The following is a 26,462-nucleotide window of genomic DNA, read 5'->3' as shown; positions in this document are numbered from 1 at the left end:
CTTTTCCTTGGACCCAGGGCAAGTGGATCGTCTGGTTTTCCTTGCCAATAACCTCCGGTGATACTTTCAGCTCTATTGACACCTAACGTTACTTGTCAGCTAGCCTCACGAGCCAGTCTCTTTTTTCACTTCATTCAACAGATCTGGTCAGCTAACAATTTAGGCTAAATAATGGCAGGCTATGTTTCCTTTCTTTTCTGAAGATTTTGATAAAATTGTATGATGAAAAAAGTTAAACAAACTAAACAGAGTAAGTAATTTATGTTGTTTTAGGCTACAGGTATTAGCCGTTTGAATAGTTTTTGTGTTAAGAAATAAACAGGGATTTCCTATAAACAATCATTTCCCGATGATTAATAAATGCAGATGTGTGGCAAATTACATCCACGTGAAAGTGCTTTATTCATTTGCGCATTAGGCTATAGAAACTGCAGGGGGCTCATTTATAAAATTAACTTGCGTGCATACGTCAAGTGAAGACCTGACGTGGAGCCACAACCGTTGATTTATAAAGCCTGCAGATTGTCAGAAACTTCTGTATCTAAAATTTCCTTAATTACACACAAAAATGTTAAATATTCACAAATTGAAAACATGCCCTGAAACTGAAATAAAATATAAAAACTCACAAAGTGAATGATATGGGTCTGAAACTGCATTGGTATTGCACTGGTGTTGCCTCCAAATATGATATGCTTTGGTCTCTTGGGATGAAGAGCAGGCACTAAAGACAAAAGAGAAGGATTTATAGATCTTATGGGAATAATTATAAATAGCACATTTTAAAAGACAAAGCTCCCATGAGACATACAATGCACTTTCATATCGGGATGAAAGAATGTCCTTTTATATTATTAATGTCTATCCTTTTACTTGCCCCTGTAAGGCACAGCCTCCACTAAATTAAGGAGCTGTGAAATATGTCTGTTGTGTTTTTATTCTTGCAGCGGGCTTCCCACTGAAAGGTAATTAAGCTGCAGCCATATAACAGCTCGCTTGGCAAACGTTTGTCCCAGCTCCCTCTTGTAGTTTGTTCTGGTTCCATTTCCGAAGGGGCCATTATTACTATCACATAATTACAATTTATCCACCTGAAAAACAAATGATTCTTAAATCTAATTCCTTCAAACATATAATGCTTTGAGAAAGAACCCATCAAATGAGTGCATTTGAATGTATTCCACATACTCTGGGGCAATGGGGTTCAAATGAGTGCATTTGAATGTATTCCACACACTCCGGGGCAATGGTTCTTACAAGGCTGATTATTAATTCTGGCTACACAGAAACACCCTCAGTGGCTATTAATTCCTGCATTATGCATAAAGACTCTAGTGAACTCATTTGCAAGCACTATTGTGTGTACTGCAGGAGCATATTTTCCTTTCTCAGAACAGATCTCACAATAGCACTTATCTACAGCGACCATTTATTTGACTGTTAATGAGAACAGCGAAGCTTGCTGCATCAGTGTTTTTGAATTCTGGCTATTGAATCCTTGTGCAGCCCCTGGTATCTCTAGTGCATATCCTTCTCACACCAGCTTTGGTTTTTACGTCAAAAATGTCCCCCTTGCTTAGCTGCTATGGTATACACATTGCAAAAGAAGAATGTATCTGCAGACTGAACATTCTATGATCTGAAACGGTGAACTGATCTACCCGATTAACCCCTATTTGCTTTTTGTTGTTCGCTGCAAGCAAAGATGGGGAGATAATTTTATTGCTGTACTACCGACAGCATTCATTTTAGGTGCACTCATAAATATACAGAAGCACTCATCACTGGGCTGTTCCCTGTTCCTTGTTTTTAATCGGTATATAAGCTTGTAAGTTTGCTTATATACTGTTCGGGTAATGTATGCAACTAAGTAAGGTGGCACCACATGCACACACACACACACACGCACACACACACACCAGCACATACACAAATGTGCGCACACCCAAATGCATGCATGTATACACAGTACACACAAACATGCACAGACATAAGCGCACATGCACACGCATATAAAACACAATTAATTATTTTATTTTTAATGTGAATTAAATATTATTTTTCATGAAAGTGTAGGTGGGAATAACCTAGTCTAACTGGAGGAAGAAGCAGAATGTTTTTAAAGGAAATTGGGACAGTCCACCCTCTTTAATGAAAATATTACAGGATCAAACCCCTGCCCCTAACTCACGCCTGGAGCTGTGTGGCTTTGCTGTAAAGTTCACAGCATTAGGCATCTCTGAGCTATGTATACAAAGTGTGATGTTCTTCAGGGACTATTGAAGGTCTTTCTGCTGAACTAAAGTAAGGACTGTCCCTGTGTGTTTTGTTGACTCCAAACTGCACGTCTGACATGCACAGTTTAGCAGAACCCTCCAGCCAGCCTGCCATGGTGAAGCAACTAAACAATGAACAGGTGCAACTCTTGCTCTTGATTGAATTTTGTTTACACAATATTTATTAAAAACATTGACATGTTGGCCCTATTGCCAGACTTTCATCAGAATGCTAACAACATCATTGCATTGAAAAAATGTCTGTGAAACATTGTGAGAATGTTAGCTGCCTGCTAGGGTTGCTGTGTTAATATTGTAGCTTGTTCTTCCCCCTAGTTTGACTTGGTATAAGTTAGGTCAGAATGATTTTCACTGCGTGAACTGAACTGTGTTCTTGGCTATAAATAGCTGTACGAAATGAGTATTGTACCTTATCAAACCGGTGTCTTGTAGTTGTTCCAATGACCATGATATGCACTTTTGTATGTCGCTTTGGATAAAAGCGTCTGCAAAATAAATGTAATGTAATGTAGTGTTACATTGGCAGTTTAGTTCTGGGGCTCTCTGGCGACCTTGGGTCACCCCACACATTATTCAAGGAGATAAGATGCCTAGAAGAACCCTGCTCTGCCTCATTGTTCTGCATTGAATGATTTGAATACACAAATCCACCTGTACTGTGCCACTGCTGTATTTTTACTCAAATGTGGTGAAAGGGGGGAGGTACAGTAAGTTATTGTCAGGAATGAATAAATCCGAGGATATAAGTGAGACACTCAGTAGCCACACTGATCTGAGGGAGTCTAACATTTATACCAGTTTGTGAAGTGTACTTCCAAAAGGAGCTTTTGTGTGAACACTGTTTGTATCAAATGCAAGATGGCGATGCAATCATTCTATATACATGACACCCATGTGTCAGTTTTACAACCTCTAGGCCTCTCAGATTGCTTGCTTATTTTAGTTTTAGTAGGAAATGTCCTATTTGGAATGAAATATCAAGCTAAAGATTGTAGTATTTGAGTGACTAAATGCTATTTCAGAGATACGACTTCTGTCATACAACAGCAATACTTTTATGGTTTGTATTACAGAGCTGTCACCGATGCTTCTGAATAGTTCAAACGCCAGCCTTGAGCAATATCAGATTTTTCTTTTCCTTTTGCTGCAGGGCCCACACAGAAGATGCCCCCCACAGCTTCGGTGGTCGACTTCTTCCAGCTGTTTGTGCCAGACAATGTAATCCAGAACATGGTGACACAGACCAACATGTATGCCAAGAAGTTCCAAGAGCGGTTCGGGAGCGAGGAGGGTTGGCACAGCGTGACTGTGCCCGAGATGAAGGCCTTCCTCGGCTTCATCATCTCCACCAGCGTGCACCGCTGCGAGTCGGTGCTCAGCATCTGGAGCAGCGGCTTCTTCGCCAACAAAAGTATCGCGCCCAAGATGAGCCAGGCTCGCTTCGAGAAGATCCTCAAGTACTTCCACGTGGTGGCCTTCCGCTCCAGCCACGGCAGCCAGGGCCTCTACAAGATCCAGCCCTTCCTGGACTCCCTGCAGCAGTCTTTCAGCAGCACCTTCTGCCCTTCACAGACCCAGGTTAGCGCTCTGTCCAGTTAGCTTTCTGTTAGCTCTCTGTTCATAGTCTGCTGTTGGCTTTCCTTCTGTTCTCACACTGCCTTATGACTTCTGGTGATTACGGCTGTCTGTGAATGTACAATAGCAGGCTTGTTGTAACATGTTCTGTGTCTGCTCAACATTTTAATAACTACGCCATGGGTGTTGTTACGAGGGCATTGTCTCACACGTCTACACATACACACTTTTGTTTTGCTTTCTTTTTTTCTTTTGACGCCTACTGCTTATGTCATCACACATCTGATGGTCCCTCAAGGGGTGGGGCTACCCCTGATTGCCTAACTCAGGAGCTCCAGGTGATTAAAGGTGTGGTGACTGCTCTCGGTTAAGCAGGAGTCAGTGAGTTTGGCAGTTGCGTTAAATAAAACTTTTCTTAACTGTGTGTATGACCGATTTCTGGAGGATTAACTGATTTTTGTATGTCCCCTGCTTTCTGGATGACTAACTGAGTAGTGTTTGACCTGTGCCTGTTTAATGACCATCTTTTTGCTTTGAGTTTGTTCTGGCAAGCAGCTTAACAGTCCGGATGGACTGGAAGGTTCAAGAGACCTTTTGAAATTAAACGCGGGATTTAATTGTGTTGTGGTGGAGTTTGGCATGGAAAGTAGCTTGGACGGAAAGGATAAGTATTATTGTAGATGTGATATGGAGAGCATAATTGGAATGAGAGTTGAGTCTAACTTTACAGAAGTGAGACTGAGAAGAAAAGGGAATAAGGAGGGAGATGGAAGTGTGCTTCTAGGAAAGCAGGCAGGCAGGCAGGTAGGCAGGGAGAGAGAGGCATTTCAGGAATGGAAGGTTATGGTGGTGTTCTCTGAACCAACTAGTAAAATGTTACACCCATTTACTTTGCCAAAGGCTATTAAGACAGAGGTGGGAGATGTTAAAATGCTAAATGTTTTGTTAATTGGAGGGTATTTGATTTTTATGAACAGTGCTATAGAGAGAGATAAGTTGCTGAAGCTAAACAGCCTGAATGGGGAGAAAGTGAAATGCCATATCCCAGGTGCTAGGGCTAATCTAAGTGGAGTAATTACTGGTGTGCCACCAGGAATGTCAAGTAATGGAGGAGCTTAAGGAGGAGGTAAAAGGCAGTAAAGTGGTTGAGGCAAGGCGATTGGGGTGGGGGGGGGATGAAAAATGGAGCAGAAAGCACAACAGTTATGCTCAAAGAAAATTAATTTCAATGGATGTGGCAATACGATTCCCAGTAGGGATTCCTCTTGTAAATATTATTGAAAGGACCATTTTCGAGGTACTTGTAAAAATTTTCACACACAGTTCAGCCTGAAAAATAAATACAGACGAAGGCTCTAACTAAATGTCTGGTGTACTTAAAGAGGTTATGCAGGAGCTGGGCATCAAGTCTTCCATTTACCATCCCCAGTCACAGGGAGCCCATCCATCATCTTTACCCACTTATCCTGAGCAGGGTTGCAGGGGTGCTGGAGCCTATCCCAGCTTGCATTTGGCGAGAGGCAGATATACCTGGACAGGCCACCAATCTATCACAGGGCACACACACCATTCCCTCACACACTCATACCTGTGGGCAATTTAGAGTCTCCAATTAACCTTCCTGCATATATTTGGACTGTGGGAGGAAACCGGAGTACCCGGAGGAAACCCACACGGACACGGGGAGAACATGCAAACTCCACACAGAAAGACCCCAACCCGAGATTCGAACCCAGGACCTTCTTGCTGTGAGGCGCCAGTACTAGCCACTGCTCCACCGTGGCGCCCGAAGCATAACCACATTTAAAAAAAAAAAAAAAACAATGATAAGGATATGCTGTGTTGAACAAGGAGAATGGGACAAGGGTCTTTCATTTTTGACATTTTCTATTTGTGAAGCTGTGAATCTACCGGATTCAGTCCATTTAAGTTAGCCTTAGGGCATAACATACGAGGCCCATTGAAATTAGTCCAAGAGAAGTTCCTCTCAAGATACTGAGGCAAACCTATCAGGCGAGGGAGACGCTGAGTGATGTAAATTATGTGGTTCACACTCTTGATTGTAGAAAGTTGTGCCATTTAAATGTATTGAAACAGTATGATGGGCATGATAAAACTTCAGTCCAGGCCTGACATCCCTGCTCTGTGCATGACATTGATATGGGCTGCTCCTATAAAACAGCACCCTTATTGTGTAAAAACAGGGAAACCCTCTAAGATAAGACAGGAAATTTCATACATGCTTAGCCATTTTATCATTGAACCAGTTTGAGTGACTGGAGCTCACCCCTTGTCACAGTTTCAAAGCTAGATGGATTGTTAAGGCTGTGTTGATTACCGCAAGGCAACTGCAGTCACTAAAATCAGATTCTTTTCCGATTCCAAGGATAGACAATTTTGTTGATAGGATTGGTGCAGCTGCATATGTGTCAAAATTTGATCTTTTAAAAGGCTATTGGCAGATCCCTCTGTCAGACTGAGAAAAACAGGTCTCTGCTAAACTAATAGCTTGTACTAGGGATAACACTTAATTTATTAACTGTAAATCGTTAATAAGAATGTTGATCGGATTCATTTACTTCAATGAGTAATATAACGCTGGTGATTAGATTTTAGATTAGTAAGACATTTCTCCGTCATTAGACACAAATCTGCTTGACTGGCAGAAAGTTCACAAGCCATGGTTCCTTCGACATGCAGCATTACCAAAATGCCTTTTGTCCATTCCTGGAAATTTGGTGCCATCTACGTGCATCTACACAGCTGCTGGTTTCACCTTCAGCCAACTTTTGCACCAGAATTATCCTAGAGCACATAGATACGCTCTTATTTCTTTACAAACATGCTTAGGTATTAAGGTAGGACATAGCATATAGGCTGTGTTGTTCATGTTATGGCTGTATGTTACAGGATTCAGGAATATTGCTTATTAGTCTTTTAGTTGGGGTCTCACGGCACTTCATTGTATTTTAGGCCTTACCTTTTTTGTTTCATGCTCATCAACAGGCCTACTTTACAAAGTTGTGAACTTGGTACTGTCTTGCTAAACAAATTGCCCACCACTTGCACTATGGAATATGAATTTCACTATTGAAGAGGTAAGTGTGTTCTTTTTATTATGAAATTGTGTTAGCGACTACAAGCTGAAGTGGGTTGTTTGTTCATTACAAATTTAAGCACTAGTCTAATAATCAGCATAATAAGTAATGCATTTTGCCTCCATTCTGGTGGCAGTGCAGCCAGCCTGTTAGAAAAATTTCAGTGGTTCTTCTCTCTTGCGCAGATTTCTCAGTTCGTAAAGCGGTGTTAGTTGAATTTAGTTTTTTATGGCTTTAAATGCACAAAGCAAAATTGTGTTCTGATGATTGTCTTAAATCTCTCTAATATAATCAACAAATTAATTGGGAGGCCTATTTTGAGTCATTTCTATAGGCCATATAGATTTTAAGCTTATCAGGTGATCATTATTAATCGATTAATGGGTGCCGACGATTAATTAAAGAAATTGCATGAAATTTGCATCCCTAGCTTGTACCAATGCCAGGTCTTGCCTTTTGGGGTTAAAACACACCTTCTTCTTTTCAGCATCTCATGAATCAGATCACTGAAGGCTTAGCTAACTGTACTGCTAAAACCAAGGATGTCATTTGTAGTGAAACCTGGAGTGAGCATTTGTCGGCCATTGCAAGCAACTTGCCAAAGAGGGAGATCGGCAAAGCTTACATCACCCATCTAGGCCCTGTAGTTGGGAAATTATTCTGGCTATTATTCAACTATTTTTTCACGTAACAGAAGAGTTGATGTGTGTTCTGGGAATGTGTACTTTTTATAGATCATTTATACCATTTGCTTCAATTAATGAACCATTGACCAACTTGTTGAGGAAGACAGTGACGTTTAAGTGGACAGACTCCTGTCCTCCCAACTTTGCTCTGTCATTTAAATTAGATGCTTGTAATGTGGGCATAGGCGCTGTTTTGCTGCAGGAAGATGACTCAGGGGTGGATAAGCCTATGGCATACTTTTCTAAAAAAGTTAAATCAGCACCAAAGTATGTATTCCACTGTAGAGAAAGAGGCTTTGGCCCTGGTCATCACCATCCAACATTTTGAAGTCTAAGTATCAAATGGAGGAGGTGCGGTAACAGTTAGGGTTAAACTGAGCATAATCTGTGTTTCTGCAAAAGTTCAAGCCTAGTTTTGCAACCATTTAATCTCTCGATTAAACAGTGGCTGGGAGAGAGAGTGTCACTGCAGATACTTTGTCAAGGTCTCGAAACAGAAGACCTTGACTAATTTCACGGCTTAGTGAAAGCAGTTTTCATTAGCATTTCATTATTTGCCTTGCAAAGGAGCTCCAGGTGTGTGGCAGAATCTGGCATGCTCAGGGTGGCAAATTTGAATGGTTTTTAGTTGTTGGTTTTCCTCTTAGATAAGAATGTGAGTTTGATCAGCTTGTGGGTTAGGCCTATATATTTAGCATGTAGGCTACACCAGCCACATTTGAGCCTGAATTGAACTTTGACCCCCTTCCGCTAGTTATGCATCGTAAGACTGGAGATTGTAGTGACCTCACATCTTGGTCCTGCCATCTGTTCCAGTCTGTGATTTTGGAATAAAGAGTTGTTAAATAATTAAAATTCAATCTGTGCATGAGTTGATCTGAAGTGGGAGATAGACTAATGCTCTGTATTGTATGTCTAGTTTTTTTTGCGATAAACCTCCACAAGGTCATAGGGGTTTCAATCTTAGCATTCAGTGTCTGGCTTTTATTTTTATGTTGATTATGTGAGTTGGTTTTATAAAATAGTATGCCAGCTAGATGCTTAAAAGTGTTTAGTCTAATTAAAAAGTGAAGCAGGCAGTGCAAACTTGGGATCAAATGCAAAAAGCAGTCTGACAGCAGTGTGTGAAAACCACATGCTTACATTCAGACTATCTGGTATATTTCATGAGTTATAACTGCATGAAAAGACCATTGTATTCTCAGTCTGCTTCCAGTGTTATTGTAAAGCTTTAGAACAGTCACATATATTATCAAAAGAACCAGCATACACAGGGGGGCCGCAGGATCGAGTCCGCGCTGTCTGACTGCATTCAATAATTCAGATTTTTTTGCACACTTCACTACCCCTTTGACAGTAAGACATTTGGCACTAAATGTGAGCCTACTCTCAGTAACCAGAAAAAATAGAGGAATGTCTCCTGTCTGACATTTCATAAAATTCCTGAGGGTCTAGCATTCTCCTTGCTGCTGTGATTCAGACGAAGGCTGGGTGGTTTCTGAAAGCAACAGAAGCCTAGCTGTGGTCAAATTCAGCGACTCTGGGGTCCACCTCTCCTGACAATGATGTGTCCCCATAGTCCTGGAAGATTGACTGGCTACACTGCAGTAAGATTTGATGTCTCCCACAGTGGATGGATTCAACAGGGATTCAGGCACTGTTTTTTTTTCACAATGGACAGATTCTGTCTATTTATATATTTATTTTTACTGCACAGCAATGACTCTACCGCAGGGCTCCCCTTACATATTTTTAAATGTCTGTTGAGGGATGAGTTACCTCCTTGGCTAAACTCTATCAGAAGCAGCATGTCTTGAGTAGGTAATTGTCATTTCACTGTTTGCTGAAACAAAATGACAGAGCCATGTCCTTTGAATAACTAGTTTACACATTCCCAGTCAGCTCATGTCAGTGGTCAAGTTTTCAGCCTCTAGTTGTGTGTAAGCATGATTTTAAAGTTGCCAAAGAGGCACATACCATTACACACCAAGAAAGAATGTGAGAAATAACATAGTTGGTGTGGATTTCAGCTTACAAATCCATAATGTATGTATGGCTTATTATAACTTGTATTTTTATTTAATTTGATTAAATAAAGTTTAAGTTGGTCTGTCCAGTGTATTCTGTCATGGAAATGGAATATATTGCATTACATTGAAATACTATTTTTATCTTTATAATATATTTTATGTCACAATATAGACAAATATGGAAAATATTTACATATTTCAAAATGCAGTACATTAAAAAACCTGCCAAATTGGGACAGTGCAAGTTCCTCTGACTCTGTGAGTCTGGCTTGCAAACTGTAGTGGGATAAGAAGCAGTGTTTGGCATCATCCAAGAAGAAAACATGCTTTTCTGTACTCTCCCAAATTGATGGCAGAGCTTGCGGAACCACACTGATTTAAAAAAGAAAAAGTATAATTGACCATTTAATTTTTAAAATGTATTTATTATATAGTATTTTTGTTATATTTTCTCTAAATATACTGGAGTATATTCCATTTTCGTTCAAACATCCTCGCCGCAGTGTAATCCTCCGTTCACAAGGCCTTCCAACAGTGCTGCTGCAGCTGCGGTCCCCCATGTGGAGCTTTCAAGGGGGCAATCTAGGACGGTTCCAAAAGACTGAGCGGAAGAAAGCACAAATGGGAGAAGGCGGCGTCATCCAGTTGTTACCTGCTGTAATGCTCTTTAGTTGTATCTTCAGCAAGAGGTGGAATTCTTGAATTCCCTCTCTAACTGCGCAGGTGTGTAATTCCAGGTACTGCATGAGCCCCTGATCGACGAGGACCCTGTCTTTATTGCCACGTGCACAGAGAGGGAGCTGCGCAAGAGGAAGAAGAGGAAATTCAGCCTGTGGGTGCGCCAGTGCTCATCCACTGGCTTCATCTGTCAGGTAGGCCACAGCTGGAATGTTTATGGACGCTGTTAGCTCCTGTCAGCATCTCTACATTTCATAAGGATTCCATTCATTTGGGTAAGGAGCCTTGGTCAAATGTTGAAGGACGGCCAAAAGGCATCCAAGTAACTCATTACTTCACAGTGCTGAAACCGTGCATATTTCCACATGATTTCCCCGAGTCTAATAGGTAAGGACCGTGCTCGTAAAAAAGGTAATGAGAGGAGGAAACTGTCCTCATTGATCTGGCCAGTCGTTATGAATCTACAGTGTCAATGACTCGGGGAGAATTATGGCGATTAGGCTGATTCCTGCTCACTGCAGTTTTATAATGGACTCAGGGGAGATGATGTCGATAACTCTCAGTAGGTGGCATGCTTATATGTGTTGAAGGGCAAAGTTTGAGAGAGAGAGAGCAAGAGAGAAAGAGAGAGAATAGAATGAACAGTTCCTCTAGCGCCTAGTGCTTTACAACCTTTCACTACCTGAGAGATGTTGAACTACTCTTTGCAAAATAACCATCTGATTTCTTTTGGCCATATCATAATTTATGTATGCATGCTGTGCTACCCTTAATTCCAGTGGATATGGCTTTGCCCATTCTTACTTCTAATTTTAATATTGTAATAAAGGTGCAGTATGCAACTTTTTTCACACAAATATTCCTGAATGACCATATGTCTGTAGCTAACAGAGAATGGGATTTGATGGGTTAAATTCAGCACCTCGGATGGTATTTGTATCCTCAAAATTCATATTTTAAATGGTTCTGTCTGTGTCCACCTTTGTGCATCCAGTTTACACTGCAGTGCTAAAATGAGCTGACCCTCTTAAAATGAACAATTTCATTACTGTTCACCTTAGGGCAGGCGTCAGTTCCTTCGTCAGATCAATTCAGACACTTGGCAGGGTAAATTCATGTAATTTTATTCCCATTAAATCTTTTAGTCTCAATTTGCTTAAATAAATTCTGTCCATAACTGTTCACTCAATTCAGTCCTCTCTCATAACAGTTCCTTAATTCAATCTCTTTTCAATATTCAAAGTAAATACCGCCAATCGCGTTTCAACCAAACGTCCCTTCTAAGTGATAGTTATTAATGTATATATCATTACTTGATCATACAAAGTTACAAACATAATAATAATAATAATAATCCATCCATCCATTATCTAACCTGCTTATTCCTGGGTTAAATACGGTCTCCGCATGCATTGGGCAAGCGGTGGGTATACACCCTAGACAGGTTGCCAATACAGGGCACATACACCCTCGCTCACACACTCATAACTACCCAATATCCCTGTTGAGATTTGAGATGACTGAAGAATTGCTTTGAGCCTGGCTGTTGTCAGTATGAAACAGTGGAAGTTAATATTGTAGCCTCTGATGATTTGGCCAAGTGGCAGCATGTACTCTATATCAAAATAGGCCCAAAATGGATGGGCCTTAAAACTGACCCCTGATTGACCCTGCAGTGTCGTCGGACCTGTCTTCCAGCCAGTGACGCAAGCTGGTGCCTGTTTGAGTCAGTGGGCAGTTGGGCAGTGTCAGTAACCAGGGTGTATTCTTTGAGGCGTTGGAGGACGGTGTTGTGATCCACCAAATGAACTGCAGAGCTGAGGTCCAACAGGATAATGGTAGTTGGGGATCTAGGGTCGGCACCCATCAGCAGATCATTAACAATTTTGTCCAGAGTGAATTTAGTGATATGTGTGAGATCTGACTGAAAAGTTTCATAAAGATGATTAGAGGAGAACTGATTAGATATGTGTGACTGAGATTTTCAGAGAAAAATACAAAGTTAGATATTGGTCTGTAATTTGAGAGGGTCTCTGGGTCAAGGGGTGTGGTCACAGCCACTCTTATGAAGGGAACGGTCACCTTTGCTATCTGTAAAGATGTGACGAATGTAGAGATTAAATAATACAGAAGTTAAAGCACAGATACACCTAAGTAATAGCTGTAATAGGGAAATAGATTGAATGAATCATTGACGTCGTATGTGCAGCTGGCAGTTGGAGATAGGGAAAATGGGAGCCAGGGCATAATTGTTAACTTGGCAGTGATTTAGAGCACTGCATTTACATTAAGGTATTGTAAACGTATGTGGATTCACAATATTTATTATATCAGTGAATAAAGACTATGGAGTTAAAGGCGCTGTGAAAATGTCAAAAAAGAAAATAATTTAAGAGCTAATATAACTAAATAGATTTTGTCTACACTGTAAAATGTATGTTTGTTGTTCAACTGAAAAATGGTCAGGTCACAGAAATTTCTCATTTTGTGCATTGTGATTTGCAACTTATCATTATCGAACATTGATCCATTACTGGAAATGAACACTTTTGCAAAGCAGAATGAGGTGTCAGCCATCTGTTAGGTGTGTTCATCCATTTTGCCGTATGTTTTTCTGTCCAGATCTATGTCCACTTGAAGGAGGGTCCAGGTCCAGATGGCCTGGATACACTGAAAAACAAGCCACAGCTGCACAGCCTGGTGGCCAAGCAGCTGTGCCAGGACCTGTCGGGCCGCAACGCCATCATCTTCACTGGCCCCAGCATCACCAGCCTTCACCTATTCCAGGAGTTTGAGAAACAAGGTACGGCCCACCTGTAGACCCATACCATCACTGCAAAACCCTTTTTTTTAAGGTTTGAGAGCCTGTGGTCATTGTAGTAATTTCTGTGAAGTACCAAACTTGCTGTTTTATTGGTTTCACTTTATGTTATGGTACATTAATTACAGGGTGATTACTGTGTACGTACCAAATATTGCAGAGTAACTCCTGGTAATACCTGTAATAATTTGTAATGCCAGTGGTTAATTTCTTGATTGAAACCAAGTATACAGAAGGTACCCAGTATAATTACTGGTATTACTTGGTATTACTACTAGGATTATGTATTACAACTATCATCCCTGGAGACTTCATAATATGGTGGTTGTTTTAGACACCTTGATTACAGCTGGGCTTCATCAGTGAAGTGAGAAGAGGCTTCATGTTGTACCAGCTATGTGAGCAGATATTACTCGAGAATTACCCAGATACAGGTTATCTCTTGTGAATATTTGTTTTGTTTTCCTTCTCTCACTGTCTCTGTACTTACATATGGAGGTAAAACTTCATGTAAATAGTATTGCCAACTAAATCCAGGCTTGTTACCCAACCACTATACAGTACTTGTATCTATTCTGTCCAATGCGTCTGTATCTGCTGAGGTTACTCTAATAGTATTTCCCCATATCTACAGATGAAGGTACTAGATAAAACCATGGGAACTGTACTGCCAACTAAAGTCATACTTGTTACCTTACCATTATTATGCAGTACTTTCCTAGTATCTATTAGAGAGGGAGGGAGATGCCGCTATTTGTATTTGTATATGTTATTGACACATTTAAATTCCTTCCTATATAAATTTCTAATATAATTATCACTTTTAAGTGAGCAGTGTCTGAAACTTGTGACCGACCATTGATTTGTGTTCATGTGACTGGGAAGGTTCTAACTGAAATACAGACCCACATGGGGTTATAGTTTGTGATCCCATTTGTCATTCTGGGTTATTATCTAGGTATCTTCTTTTGCTGGATGTTTTGTCTAAATTATGGCTTTGTTTCTGCATGGGTCTCTATGTGTCCTGATGAATAATGTATAAAATAGGTAACGTATCTTTGCAATGCACATAGAGAGGTTACAATATGGTCTACAATCCAGGGGTTTCGACAAATACCCTGTATTGGTGTTTCCTACTGCATCCTTGCTCCAGGCTCCATTCATTACACATTTTGCATTTTGCTTGCTGTCAGAGAATATATTTACATGGATGAAGGCTTGTGATGCTCCCCCCTGCAGACATCTACTGCTGTGGTCTTCTGAGCTCCAGGAAGAGCGACTGCACTGGCCTACCCCAGTCCATGCTAGGCAACTCCGAGGTTCTTCAGCACAGGGGCCAGTCCAGGACAAAGATGAAAGGCAACATGTCTTTGATTTGCTGGTACAACAAGGGCAACTTCCGCTTCCTTACCAATGCCTTCTCGCCCAGCAAACAAGGTAAGATTCACCCGTAGAGATATTCCGTTTGTTTACAGTGCAGGTGCAACTTTTTCTCCCAGTTACAGAATATAATATTACCTGAACGTTTTGTTCAGAAGTGATTCATGGTGAATGAATTCATTCCGAGAATAGTTATCAGGGCTCAGCACAGAGAAATTTGACTATTAATTAATTGTATAATAAGTTCTGCAGTCCTTCTCCCCACAAAACACACAATCCTTAGTTCTTGGACACACACAGGTTTTATTGTGCGCTTATTACAAAAACAAGGGTACGCAAACAAAACACAAAAAAAAGCCTGTTCAATAAAATGCTTAAAATCTCGTTTGACATGAATATGAAATTGGAGCTTTGCTTCTTTGTATCTCTGATACAATCAATTGGGCAGTAATCACTTACATCAATTGAAAAAAAACACTACTGGCTGTAAATGAAATCCAATAGGGTAGACTTTTCAGGATTCTTTTAGCTGGGCACAGTGGTGCATGAGCAAACAAAACGTTTGTGTTTTGCAGTTGATTGTAAAAACTTTTTTTTTTTTTTAAATAGTATTTTAAAATTCACAGATTTACGATATCATTAAAAACTACACAGAAGACAATTATATAATTGAGCTCTCGCTAGCCAACAACGAAGAGTGCTGTGGAGAGCTTGATGACGTTAACATCTGTTGCGAAGTAGACTTCAGCTCTCGGCTTCAACTCTGTCAGTGGCTTCAGCTGCTCCATCTTGAGGCAGTGTTACTGTTGCTTTGGCTAACGTTGTAGTTGTCATGTGCTTTACATGACCATATCTTAAAGACTTAGTAGGCCTATTACCAATATTCCACATACATGCTGAAGTCCTGTTGCTTCACCTTTAAAGATATTTCAAGCCATGGATTAGTTTTGTATGAATTGACCGACTAATGTGTTATGCTGACGGACAGGATTGCCGACACTGCAATTAAATAAAAAAAATTTTTTTTTTGAAACTATTGGTGTGCTGGTCAATCATCCCTTTTTACATTTACTGGGTCTCTGAGTACCCAAAAAAATTGAATGTTCTCTTTTTTTGTTTTGCAGAATGGAGCAGGTCATAGTATTAGTGTACAACATTTCAAAAACAACTCAATACACAGACTGAAAATGATCAAATAGTCCCTTACACTACCTTAATTAAATCTCAAAACCAACTTTAAGCCCTTTGAGCAGATGCCAAATCTGGCCAATCCTCGCCTATTTAAGAGGTGTTCTATTTAAGGCTTCATAACTCCAGATGTGAGCATCACAGAGAATATGGAAAGAGCTTAAATTAAGCAAGACAATTTGCAATGCTAAGTTTGTGTATTTTTATAATGTAGGTACAAATGAAGTGCCACAAGTACAAAGAAATCTAGATGAAAATGCAAAAATGAAGTTGGATCAAACTCCTTGACTATTAGTGTGCTAAATCGTAGGATGATATGCAGAACTACAAAAGATCTATGAAGAAAAATGTCAGCAGTGTACCCTGATGTCCTTTAGTGTTCTCAAATCTATCCAAGATAGCTGAATTATGCATTGCTGTAAACCATAAAATAATCATATATTTCACTACAAATCAGCTCATGAAACTTACTTTTGCACCCTTTTCATCAGTATTGGAGCTAAATATCTATGGGTCCAAAAACCTTTCCAAAACCACTCATAAAAATGAATAAAATGCTTTTTGTCCATTATAAAGCCTTTAAATGTGTACATTTTCACCAGAGCCACGTATATAGGAATAGGAACAAATAACATAATGCAAAACTATCACAAACACACTTTGGTACACGCACCTAAATATGTAGTCATTCACTCCTGAGTGAAACACAACTTTTTTCTGTACTATACAGTATGTAATCTTGTGTTGCATGCTTGGGGATGACATTTCTCTGTAGTGTGTTTCACAAATGTTGCTATTTTACATTTATCTAGCACATAGTAAATTTGAATAAGTACTTTCCATGCCCATGGAGACACTAATATTCCACCTACACATACTTATGTAAATGTATTTTTTTTGTTCTACATTTGTCTAGCATCAACAGATGTTGTTATTGCTTGATGCAAATCTGGACAGAAGTAGTTTTTGTTTGAAGTAGATGTTGACCAATGAGGGATAATAATCATTTGGCTACAGAAATAAAGTAGGAGGAAAGAAGGAATGCAAAATAACTCAATAATTTCTTAAGTTTATTGTGTGGCTGTATGAGGCTGTAAGCAGTCATTATAGTTTTTAGGTGGGAAACCATTAGAAGTACCAAACTCTCAAACCCAAATCTTCCTGGGCCCAGGAAAATAATTGAGTTGTTATTCTCAGTGCATTTCAGTCCTCCACCAATATGGGGTCAATAAAATCTGTATTACAAGCCATTTGTTAAACAATCATATCCATAACTGAACATTCAGAATGGTGATGTCACATTGATGCTAATTCTAGCAGGCTAGTAACTATGATACAAAAATAGATTTGGTGGCCAGAAGGACAGTGAGAGTAAGTAATGTTTCTCAATGGTATGGTATCATGAAAGCACTGCTAATGATAATAATAGTGTTGTTTGATGAGACACAGGAGCAAGAAACCATTGAATAAATTAAGAATCAAAGTGAACCTTACACTTATCTAACTGAAGAGTTAGATAATTAACATTGCTAGCTTAGGTAATTTTCTCCAACTGACCAGATACCATATTGGATAAAACTTTATATTCTTTATTCAGTATCTGAATAACCATAGTAGGTGACTGAGTACCACTTTGGAAGGAGTAAAAGAAAGGAGTGAAAGAATAGTTCATGTGTTCAAACGGTAAAGCAGTAGGTTGTGTTTACAAACAGTCTTCACATTTCTTTAATAAAGTGATTGTCATTGAGTACAATTTCATTTCTTGCCATACAAGTTACTTTTCCCTTCATTCGAAATTCTTTTAACCTCAAAGCAGATAGACAGGTCTGTGGCGATTCCACTGGGGGCCTAGCTTGGGAGGTGATGCATTAACAATCTATGATTACCATCAAACTTTGTAAAAAAATATAGTCATTAGTCACCATGACACATCATTGCCAATTAATGATTTACCCTGCGTAATCAGGCAGTCATACGAGAAGCTGTAATCTATTTAATCTCTCCAAGTAACGTACAATAACTTTTAATTTGAATGCTCTTCAAACACAGCTGCCACCAAGACATTGCGTAGTTGCTCCAAGACTGACAATGTAAAATAATATTGTAAAGGCTGAAATGCTGTTGTAGACAATGTTTATAGATTTCTTTGGATATGGGAGTGCACTCCAAACATTTAACAACCTTGGCAGGGGCTGAATATTGCATTGAACATGAAATCTATTGATAGGTTCCTTTTTCACTGAGGAAATGTTGGTTAGGTTGTGTTGAAATTCTTCTATCTGAAATGATTTGGAAAAATACTGCACAGTGCTTTTTGTTCACAAGCATCTTCCACGTCAGCAACTATTGAGTGCTGGAAAGTGACTGATCTCAAGTTTAAGATAAACTTGTTATGATCCATGAATCCATCAGAGAGAGGGGGTAAATTGTAGGCCTGGACAGTTTTTGGCAGACATTTTCTGCATGTTACTGTTAGCTCTTTCATACCTGTTCAGTGTGTAATGGTAGGTACTGTTACACATACAGTACAATGGATTTGAGAATAGTAACTTCATAACATGGAGTGAAATGACCAGTGAACTGTTGATTTTAGTTTTCCAGTTTTAAATCCTGTTCATTTTGGCTGTGTGGCTTAATTCACACGTCATTGAATCGCATAGTTTCCTGCGAGCCTAGGCACCAGAATATTGGACAGCCAAGGGAAGCACCTTGTTTCCCTGTCAAAGCCATCAATGTGTTTGGCGGTCGTCTCTTATCTTTACTAAATACTTTACTACTAACTCGCAGGCTGTGTGCGACTGTCATTTATGTCCCTGCAGGAGTCATCATCAAAAGGAAAAGAGGAGAGATCCCCTGCCCTCTGGCTGTGGAGGCCTTCGCAGCTCACCTGAGCTACATCTGCAAGTACGATGACAAGTACAGCAAGTGAGTGATGCCTGTTAGATGTTTACCTAGAGAAAAGATGGATGCCTTCCCTCAGGGTGAGAGAGAACCTGGGTAGCTTACACATGGGTAGCTTACATGTCTTCAATGCCCGTTCATAATTTTTAGTCCATCTCATTGCATTAAGGTCTTCTGTCAGTTTGGAAGGGTGCAAACTAGCATGCTTGTCTTACAAAGTGCATGCAGCCAGCTGTCTTCTCTGTTCACTCTGAAATCCACCAGCTGGAAGATTTATGGCAAATTTAAACCAACCAGTCCAGCGGAGGATCAGCTTTTGATCAATGCCCTGCCAACTCAAGCCCCTCCACTCCCTACACCTTATTTTCATTGCCCCATATAACTCTCAACCATAGTCAGCACTGGCAGTCAGGATTCAATTCCAGACCTAAAGTCTCATCACTGGACTAAATTATAGAAGTACTACATGAGTGCTGAGCCTTCAGCAGTCAAGTTTTATTAACCCCTTAGCACACAAGCCAAATCTGGTCTATCCTTGCCCATTTAGGGGGTACCCTATTTAAAGCTTTATAACTCCAGATGTGAACACCTCAGAAACTTGAAAAATGGCTTAAATGAAGCAAGACATTTGTACCATTTACAATACTAGCTTAGATTACTTTATATTGATAATTTCGGAAGAAATTAAGTGCCACAAATGCAATTGTCTAGTTAAAAAATCTAAAATGAGTTTGCCCTTTTTTAGTTCGCAATGAAATACTGAGATAGCATATATACAGCAGGTTAAAGTATACATGTCCTGGATCAAAAACTTCTGGACCACAAGTTCATAAAATCTAAGGGTGGATAAGTAGAACTACTAAATATCTATGAAGCAAAAACTTGTGTACCTAGCGTCTCCAAATCTACCCAAAATGTCTAAATTATGCATTGCTGTAAATCAGAACATATTCACATATTTCACTACAAATCAATTGTTTTTACTCAAGAAACTCACTGTTGCATCATTTTCAAGTGGGAATTACAAGCTTTTCCATCGGTACAGTGGTCTAAAATAGCTAGGGGTCCAGAAACATATCCAAAATCTCTCCAAAAAGGAATACAATGCTTTTTGTCCATTGTAAAGCATATAAATGAGCCCCTTATGAAGGTTTAAGATGAAACATTGATATCAGATTTAAAAATAATGCAAAAATATTGTCACACAATGCTGTACGCTACCTAAATGTGTAATAATTAACTCTTGTATGTATTACTATACTCTGTACTCTCGTATGTTTTCTTGTATGGGGATGGGACGACATGAAAACAATTTTTTTTTTAACCATATGCCTTCTGGGAATTTTTGAATTATACTCATGATTACTGCAGGTTTTAAGTGAGGTGCTGTATTGAGGCACAAATGGGACTTTTCGAACTGCTACAGCAATAGCAGTTGATAACTGCATGTTGATATGTATTGGCTGGAGACAGATCTAGGATTGGCCTCACTCAGCATAGATGATGATGACGATGTCTGTTCTGGAATCTTGCCTGGTGAACCGGATTCAGGGTAGATCTGTGAATACTTACGCCATCATCATTATGCCAATTAATGTTTCTCTGTATATTGACACAAATAACTTGTAGTTACAGCAATAGACTAGAAGCTGCTTGAGATGCAGATTTGGAGATGTAGAAATCAGTTTAAATAATTTGTTGCCTCCCTTTACCTGTTTACGTTCTGTGCTCCAACTTCTCTGGGAGCTAATCACATGTAATATTTTGTCCCTCTGGCAGGTATTTCATTTTCCACAAGCCTAACAAGACCTGGCAGCAGGTGTTCTGGCTGACCATAAGCATGGCCATTAACAACGCATATATCCTGTACAAGATGTCCGATGTCTACCACGTCAAGCGATACAGTCGGGCGCAGTTTGGGGAGAGGCTGGTGAAAGAGTTGCTGGACGTGGATGACTGCTCTCCCACCGCGTGAAGGATCAGACATGCGTCGGCTCACAAAAAAAAAGAAAAAAATGATAAAACACAGCACGCCCTTCTCTCACCCAAACGCTGACCACTCGCTCGGTCACGCACTCATTTCACACGATCACATGAGCCGTCCCTCTGAGAACAGAACCTGCCTTTGCTGTCGTACAACAGAAACTTTATCTGAGAACAAACCCCCTTCTGCTTGTGGATGGTGGGTTTTTTCTCAAATTTTCTGTGTGAGAAAAGAAGGTTCACACACTATCACAGCAAGGCTGTTCCCTGAAATTGCAGGTGCCTCTGAGGTGAATCCAACAACACGTCCGTACATACATTACGTAATGTCCTCAGAGAAACGTTGCTGCATGTGTTTGAATCACACACCCATTAAAATGAATGGCGGTATATTTAAATTAGTGTAAAGAACTGAAGCGTGACTTTTTCATTTCCACAGATCGAAGGAACGCAATGCAGTGTCTGTTAGTGTGTCATTGTCTGTCAAATGAGATTTGTGTGCATACTCAAGTCATGTCAAATATTGTCTGTAGTGTCATTAGTAATAGGAGACGGCTGAGGACTTGAGAAAACCTCTGCTAATATACATGCAAGAGGACATATAGGCACTTGGGTGCATCGTGTTTGAGGGATGAGACTGGGTTATGGAACAAACGCTTCACCTTCCATAGAACCGACCTAAGAGCTGATGTCCGGCAGATGTCCATCGTTATCCTCAAGCTTGCATGTGACCTGCTTCACCCCAGCTGTCCTGCACTGAAACCAGGTTTGGAATGATGGAATGAAAAGGATGTTGGGAGGGTTTGGATGAAAACCAGTGGGTCTGAATGAGGAGAACCTAAAATGAATGAATGGATTTCTTTTTGCTCGTCCTGTCATTATCATGCATGACGGCACGCTGCGTGGTGAGTGATCGCTCTTCCCCCTGTCCTCAGTGCTGTTTTGCTGCACTTTAAACAGCTGGCTGGGAGAAAGCCTCTTGAGTTAATTGAATCATTGGGCTTCTTCCCCCGACAGTGTTTGAGATCACCCTCATGGCTGTAGCTCTCGTTCCTGTCCCCTGAGGTCAAATATTCATACGATGCCAACAGATCCATTAAGCTCAAAAAGTACTTTAACCACTTCAGTAATATATTGGGCAGTCGTGACAATAATTGGCTGAATTAGAAGATGGAAAGACTGAGGCATTGTTTTCCGTGAATGTATAACGGCATCATTCATAAGAATGTAAACAAATATGTGTAAATCCGCCCAAAGTTTTAGTTCTGGTCTCGGTCTTAGCCCTGATGTTCCCAGCTAAATGCACTTTGTTTTGATGTAGAATGATCTATCTCAGGATACCCTGGTAATTCTGTCTGTGGGGAGAGCCAGAGACATGCAGGGATTTGCTGTTAATGCTTTACTCAAAACACAATGGCTCGATGCCAAACGCCCAAAAGTGAATGCCTGCTCGGGACCATATTGACAGGCACACTGTTGCTAGGCAAATTAATCTTGTCACAAATTCTGCACAGAGCCCGCTGCTCTCAAAGGCAATACCTCTTAATAGTGAGTAGTGGCTCTACTCTAATGAGTTACAGCTTCCTGCATGTCCAGGCTGCCAAAGTACCTCCATCAGCATTGTGGGCAACACCTTGATTTGGAGACGGGTGAGTGAAAGTTAGTGGGCTGTAGGTGCAAAAGACAAATCCCATGTCAAAACCTTAATGATTTCTCTTTAGTCTATTTGTAACAATGGTACTTCAATATTGTTTTATAAACATTTTGGAAATGTAATTGAAAATTGGAGTGATGATGGTGCTGCTTGTGATTATGGGTACCTGGAAAATCTGGATTCTGTAACAGAGCTAGCATAAAACCTCTAACTAGGACAGAGTTGAAAAAATTATTCCTATTGCACACCCACATTCATCACTGAGATAGCCATCCAGTTTATCTGATGCTGCAATACATGCATATATGCTGTTGTCTCACAAAATTACTTAACCCTTATATGTGCTACAATGTAGGTACATGCTGTAACTTCTAATTCTCTGTCATTGTTTGATGTTTATGTAATGTGTGATCACATGAAATATTGTGGTTACGTGTGGTAGGGCTAGGGCAACTGTGGCATGAGAAAATGTGCAATCCCATAATCCACACAGTCATACTGCATAGTTGTGGATATGTAAATGCTGTTGTTACATATAGAAATCGTAGGTGAAATTGTTCTTGCAGTGCTATGTAATTTCCGGATAATTGCACAGATTACCATTAAGGGGCATAACAATAATGTGATTTAAAAGTGTTTATTTGTTCTTTATGATTAACACAGGGCGAAAATGTGACACACTAATGCAATATATATGAACATGTGGCACATTAAAATATGTAATACATTTTGTAAGATTTTAATATTTTGAAGCTTAAATTCAAACTATGGTTGTTTAAAAGTGTTTGGTTAGATTACCAAACATTTTTAAATGATCCATGGTTGACACATACAGTACAACTTAAATATTTCCTTCCTTAAATTTTTTTTTTTTACATATTAAACTGTTCCAGTACACTTGATAACGTAAAATAATCTCAAACACAGACAGATTACTAATTGTAAATATTTGTCATAAATAATTATACAGTAGGTGTTCTGTACAAACACCTTCATGGGAATACATATTAATTTACCAGGATTTCATGTTGACTCACTCTATAGTTATATCTCTGTAACTGTGTGTCTGAGACACTCAATGAGCATAGATCTGTTTCCAAGAATCTGTACTAAACATCACATCTGCCTGCCACTTTCAAGTACAGAACATCTCATTAAGTCGACTATAAACAAACTTATAGACTGCCAAGTCACTACATGGCAGTCAGTGCACTTTAAAAAAACCCTGCCATATTTGCATATACTGAGTGGATTGTTTGCAAATACATTTGATGGAAATTTCTTCTCTGGTTTCTGTGTTTGCTGTTCTTTGGTGTGTGGTCATTTTAAGGCACTATGATTTCTAAAGAGCACTGTGAGCTTTAGGTTGCAATGGTAGGCCAGCTCATTGAACACTAACAATCTTCATTATTTTCAGAATATTAAAGAAAGAAAATACTCACATAGCCTACTGAATTGGCACTGTATGTATGCACTGGGGTGTAAAATATGTATTTGTATATAAATATATCTATATCACAGATTTTTAATTAAAATGAAATGTGTGTATACACGTACACAAACCTGTGTTGTTGCTGATGTTAGACACACGATTGTATTTGTTTTCTTTTCTCTTCACTTTGGAAAGTGTCATCTGTGTGTGTGATCTAAGTACAGTATGTCATTGTGTGTATGCATGTGTGATCACAGCCAGTCTCAAGTTGACCAAAATGTTTGGCTTCCTTGTTGTTGTCAAGGACGATTCTCTGAATGCCTGTTCACAGAAATTGTCATTCATTTACCCCACGTGGAAAAAGCCAGAAAAAAGTCAAAGTTTACAGGAAGCCCCCTAAAACATGCTATTTGGCATCATCTGCCATCAGGATTAAGATATTTATGGATGTTTTCTATGGGCAGTCAAAGGATGGTGGCACTTGTTCAGCCATTACAGCCGTAGTGGTAACACCACACACAGCTAATTAACAACACAACTGAACAGATCATGTGCCGCACGCGCCATTTCAAACCGAAGATGTTCAAGATGTTTTCCAAGGTATTCAAGTTTATTTCATGATTTTAATGAACTTAATGACAAAATTAATAAGAGCCAAAGGGTGTGTCATTGCAGAGAATATTCAATGTATTAATCAGTGACTGTGTAATCCCTCTCTGTTTGCTGTTAATGAAATGTTGTTGACCGCATCAATGGAATGCCTTGTACTGGATGCATGGTGGGACTCTGCTGAGTTCACTATTGTCTGTCTCTTCTTGACTTACCAATGGCGTGTTTGTATGTGTTGTGTTTGAGAAATTTACTGAGTGGTGCTGGAAATATTTTCAGACTCAAAATTTCACCCAAGCGTGATTTTATTTACTGATTTAATTTAAACTCTCAGGTCAAGTTCTGTGATGTCCTTTACTGTTGCTAGTAATGAAGAAATGCATGCTTATTACAACTCAAGCTCACTCATAGTGACTACAGAGCAGAGTGGAAGTAAATTGCTGTGTAGTCAACTGTTTAAAAGATCATTTCACAGCACCTGCTTCTTATTTCCATGTAAGTCAGAGTCATAGTTTTTTATGTTTACATTGTAAACTAATATGTATTGAAGTTGCATTAAAAGCTGTTATCAAAAAGGCTTTAGGCATGTGTTTGTTCATTCTGTCCAAATACAGTACTTTCAATGGCTGTCAACTAAGATATTTTTGAGTAAATTTTATAGTTTTGTCAGTGAAGTATTTCATATATTTTTAAACAGGATCATTTTGGGGTCCACATACAGATTTTGTTTTGGGTACTCTTGTTTAATTAATGACTCATCTTTATTCGGTTTCTCACAGAACTTGTGAGTAGTTGCGATAATTTAAACATTGAGCTACAAAATGCTCAACATTTTTAACCTCCCAAAATACTGATTGCTATTGGATATGTTTGATTGATTATTTATTTTCACCCATCCAAATACACTGAAATTGAGTGGTATAGAAGCAAAACATTGTCTGAGACTGATCACCTTTATGATGCAATTAGCTATTGAACTGAAGCATTATAGCTGTGATATTGCATCTACTGCTAAAAAATGCATTTGTTATAAGGGCCTTGTTTCTTCATTTTAGCTTGATCATTAATTTTCTGGTGGTCCCTGTGGTACACTGTGATCTGTTTGTCCCACCATTGGGGCTTTTCCAGAGATTGTCAAGGAACTGCTAGTCCTTGGGTGCCAATACAATTGATCATCAACTTAGATGTTATGGAATAAAAGAACAACAGAAATGTACGTTCTTGTCTAACACACTTGTACTGAATATGGCCACAGTGCAGATGAGTCTTTTTTTTTTCCTTTTAAAGCAAACTGCAAATATTGAAATAGGGCCAATGATCAACTATCTCATATCTTTAATCGTCACACTCACACAAGGTCAGCTTTCAGAACTAGAAAGGTTACAATTCCTGAAGGAATTGTGTGGGCTTGCTTCAAATTCCAACTGGCACTGTCCTCAAGCCTCAATGCATTTCAATGAGGGTGCATAGCTCAGAAGAAGCATAAAACCGTCCAGACCTATGGCGCATCGTAGCGTTGCATATACAGCCAGGGATCAGCAAGTAGCAATTATGTTCCAGGGATGAGTCATATCCTAGAAGAGTCATGAGTAAAACTTGACTAACTATATAGCAAGCTAGCTATGGCATGTCCTCACCTCTGTAACGTTATTTGTTGTCGTCTGTGTGTCCATACATCTGTATCGGTGGTTGTAGCGTCCGTGTGTCCATACATCTGTATCGATGGTTGTAGCTGTATGTCATTAGCAGCTCCTACTCATGCGTGCAGGATAGTGTCCGTACGCGCTAACTAGGTTAACTAAAGTAGGCGAAATGCTAACATGCTAGGGTTACGGTTAGCTAAAGTAACATTACGCTATAAAGCTGTGCTTAATAATCTTGTGCCATTGGAAGTGTGTCTTGCACATGCGTCCTACTAAAGCATCGCACTAAACGTCCATGAATGACCCTCTATGGAGTGACCACAAAAGTTGAATATTTCAAAAATCTGAATACAAGTAACAATGTCTGGAACTAGCCGGTCATTTTGGTGTAAAAAGTTTGAATGTAGTGCAAAAACTGTAGGACTAGATAGAGCTAGAAAAATGGGTGGAAAGTGCAGATAATAAATATGAAAGATATCAAGAGTGG

At 39.5% G+C, this 26,462-nt stretch overlaps 1 protein-coding gene across 1 annotated transcript in view; it reads left to right on the top strand.

Annotated features, from left to right (window-relative positions):
• The window catches only part of LOC118221932 (piggyBac transposable element-derived protein 5-like), a 33,732-nt gene extending 8,822 nt beyond the window's left edge, over nt 1-24,910 (top strand). The window contains exons 2-7 of the mRNA XM_035407380.1: nt 3,448-3,875; nt 10,424-10,558; nt 12,987-13,167; nt 14,425-14,622; nt 18,573-18,678; nt 20,434-24,910. Coding sequence (XP_035263271.1) covers nt 3,448-3,875; nt 10,424-10,558; nt 12,987-13,167; nt 14,425-14,622; nt 18,573-18,678; nt 20,434-20,629 — 1,244 coding nt within the window. The 3' untranslated portion in view covers nt 20,630-24,910. The remainder of the gene's footprint in view (nt 1-3,447; nt 3,876-10,423; nt 10,559-12,986; nt 13,168-14,424; nt 14,623-18,572; nt 18,679-20,433) is intronic.
• Nucleotides 24,911-26,462: the final 1,552 nt, after the last annotated feature.

Source organism: Anguilla anguilla, chromosome 2 (assembly GCF_013347855.1).
Source record: "Anguilla anguilla isolate fAngAng1 chromosome 2, fAngAng1.pri, whole genome shotgun sequence".
In the NCBI taxonomy this organism is placed as follows: Eukaryota; Metazoa; Chordata; class Actinopteri; order Anguilliformes; family Anguillidae; genus Anguilla; species Anguilla anguilla.
The sequence above is the reverse complement of the archived record's forward strand: the minus strand, read 5'-3'. Positions and strand labels throughout refer to the sequence as shown.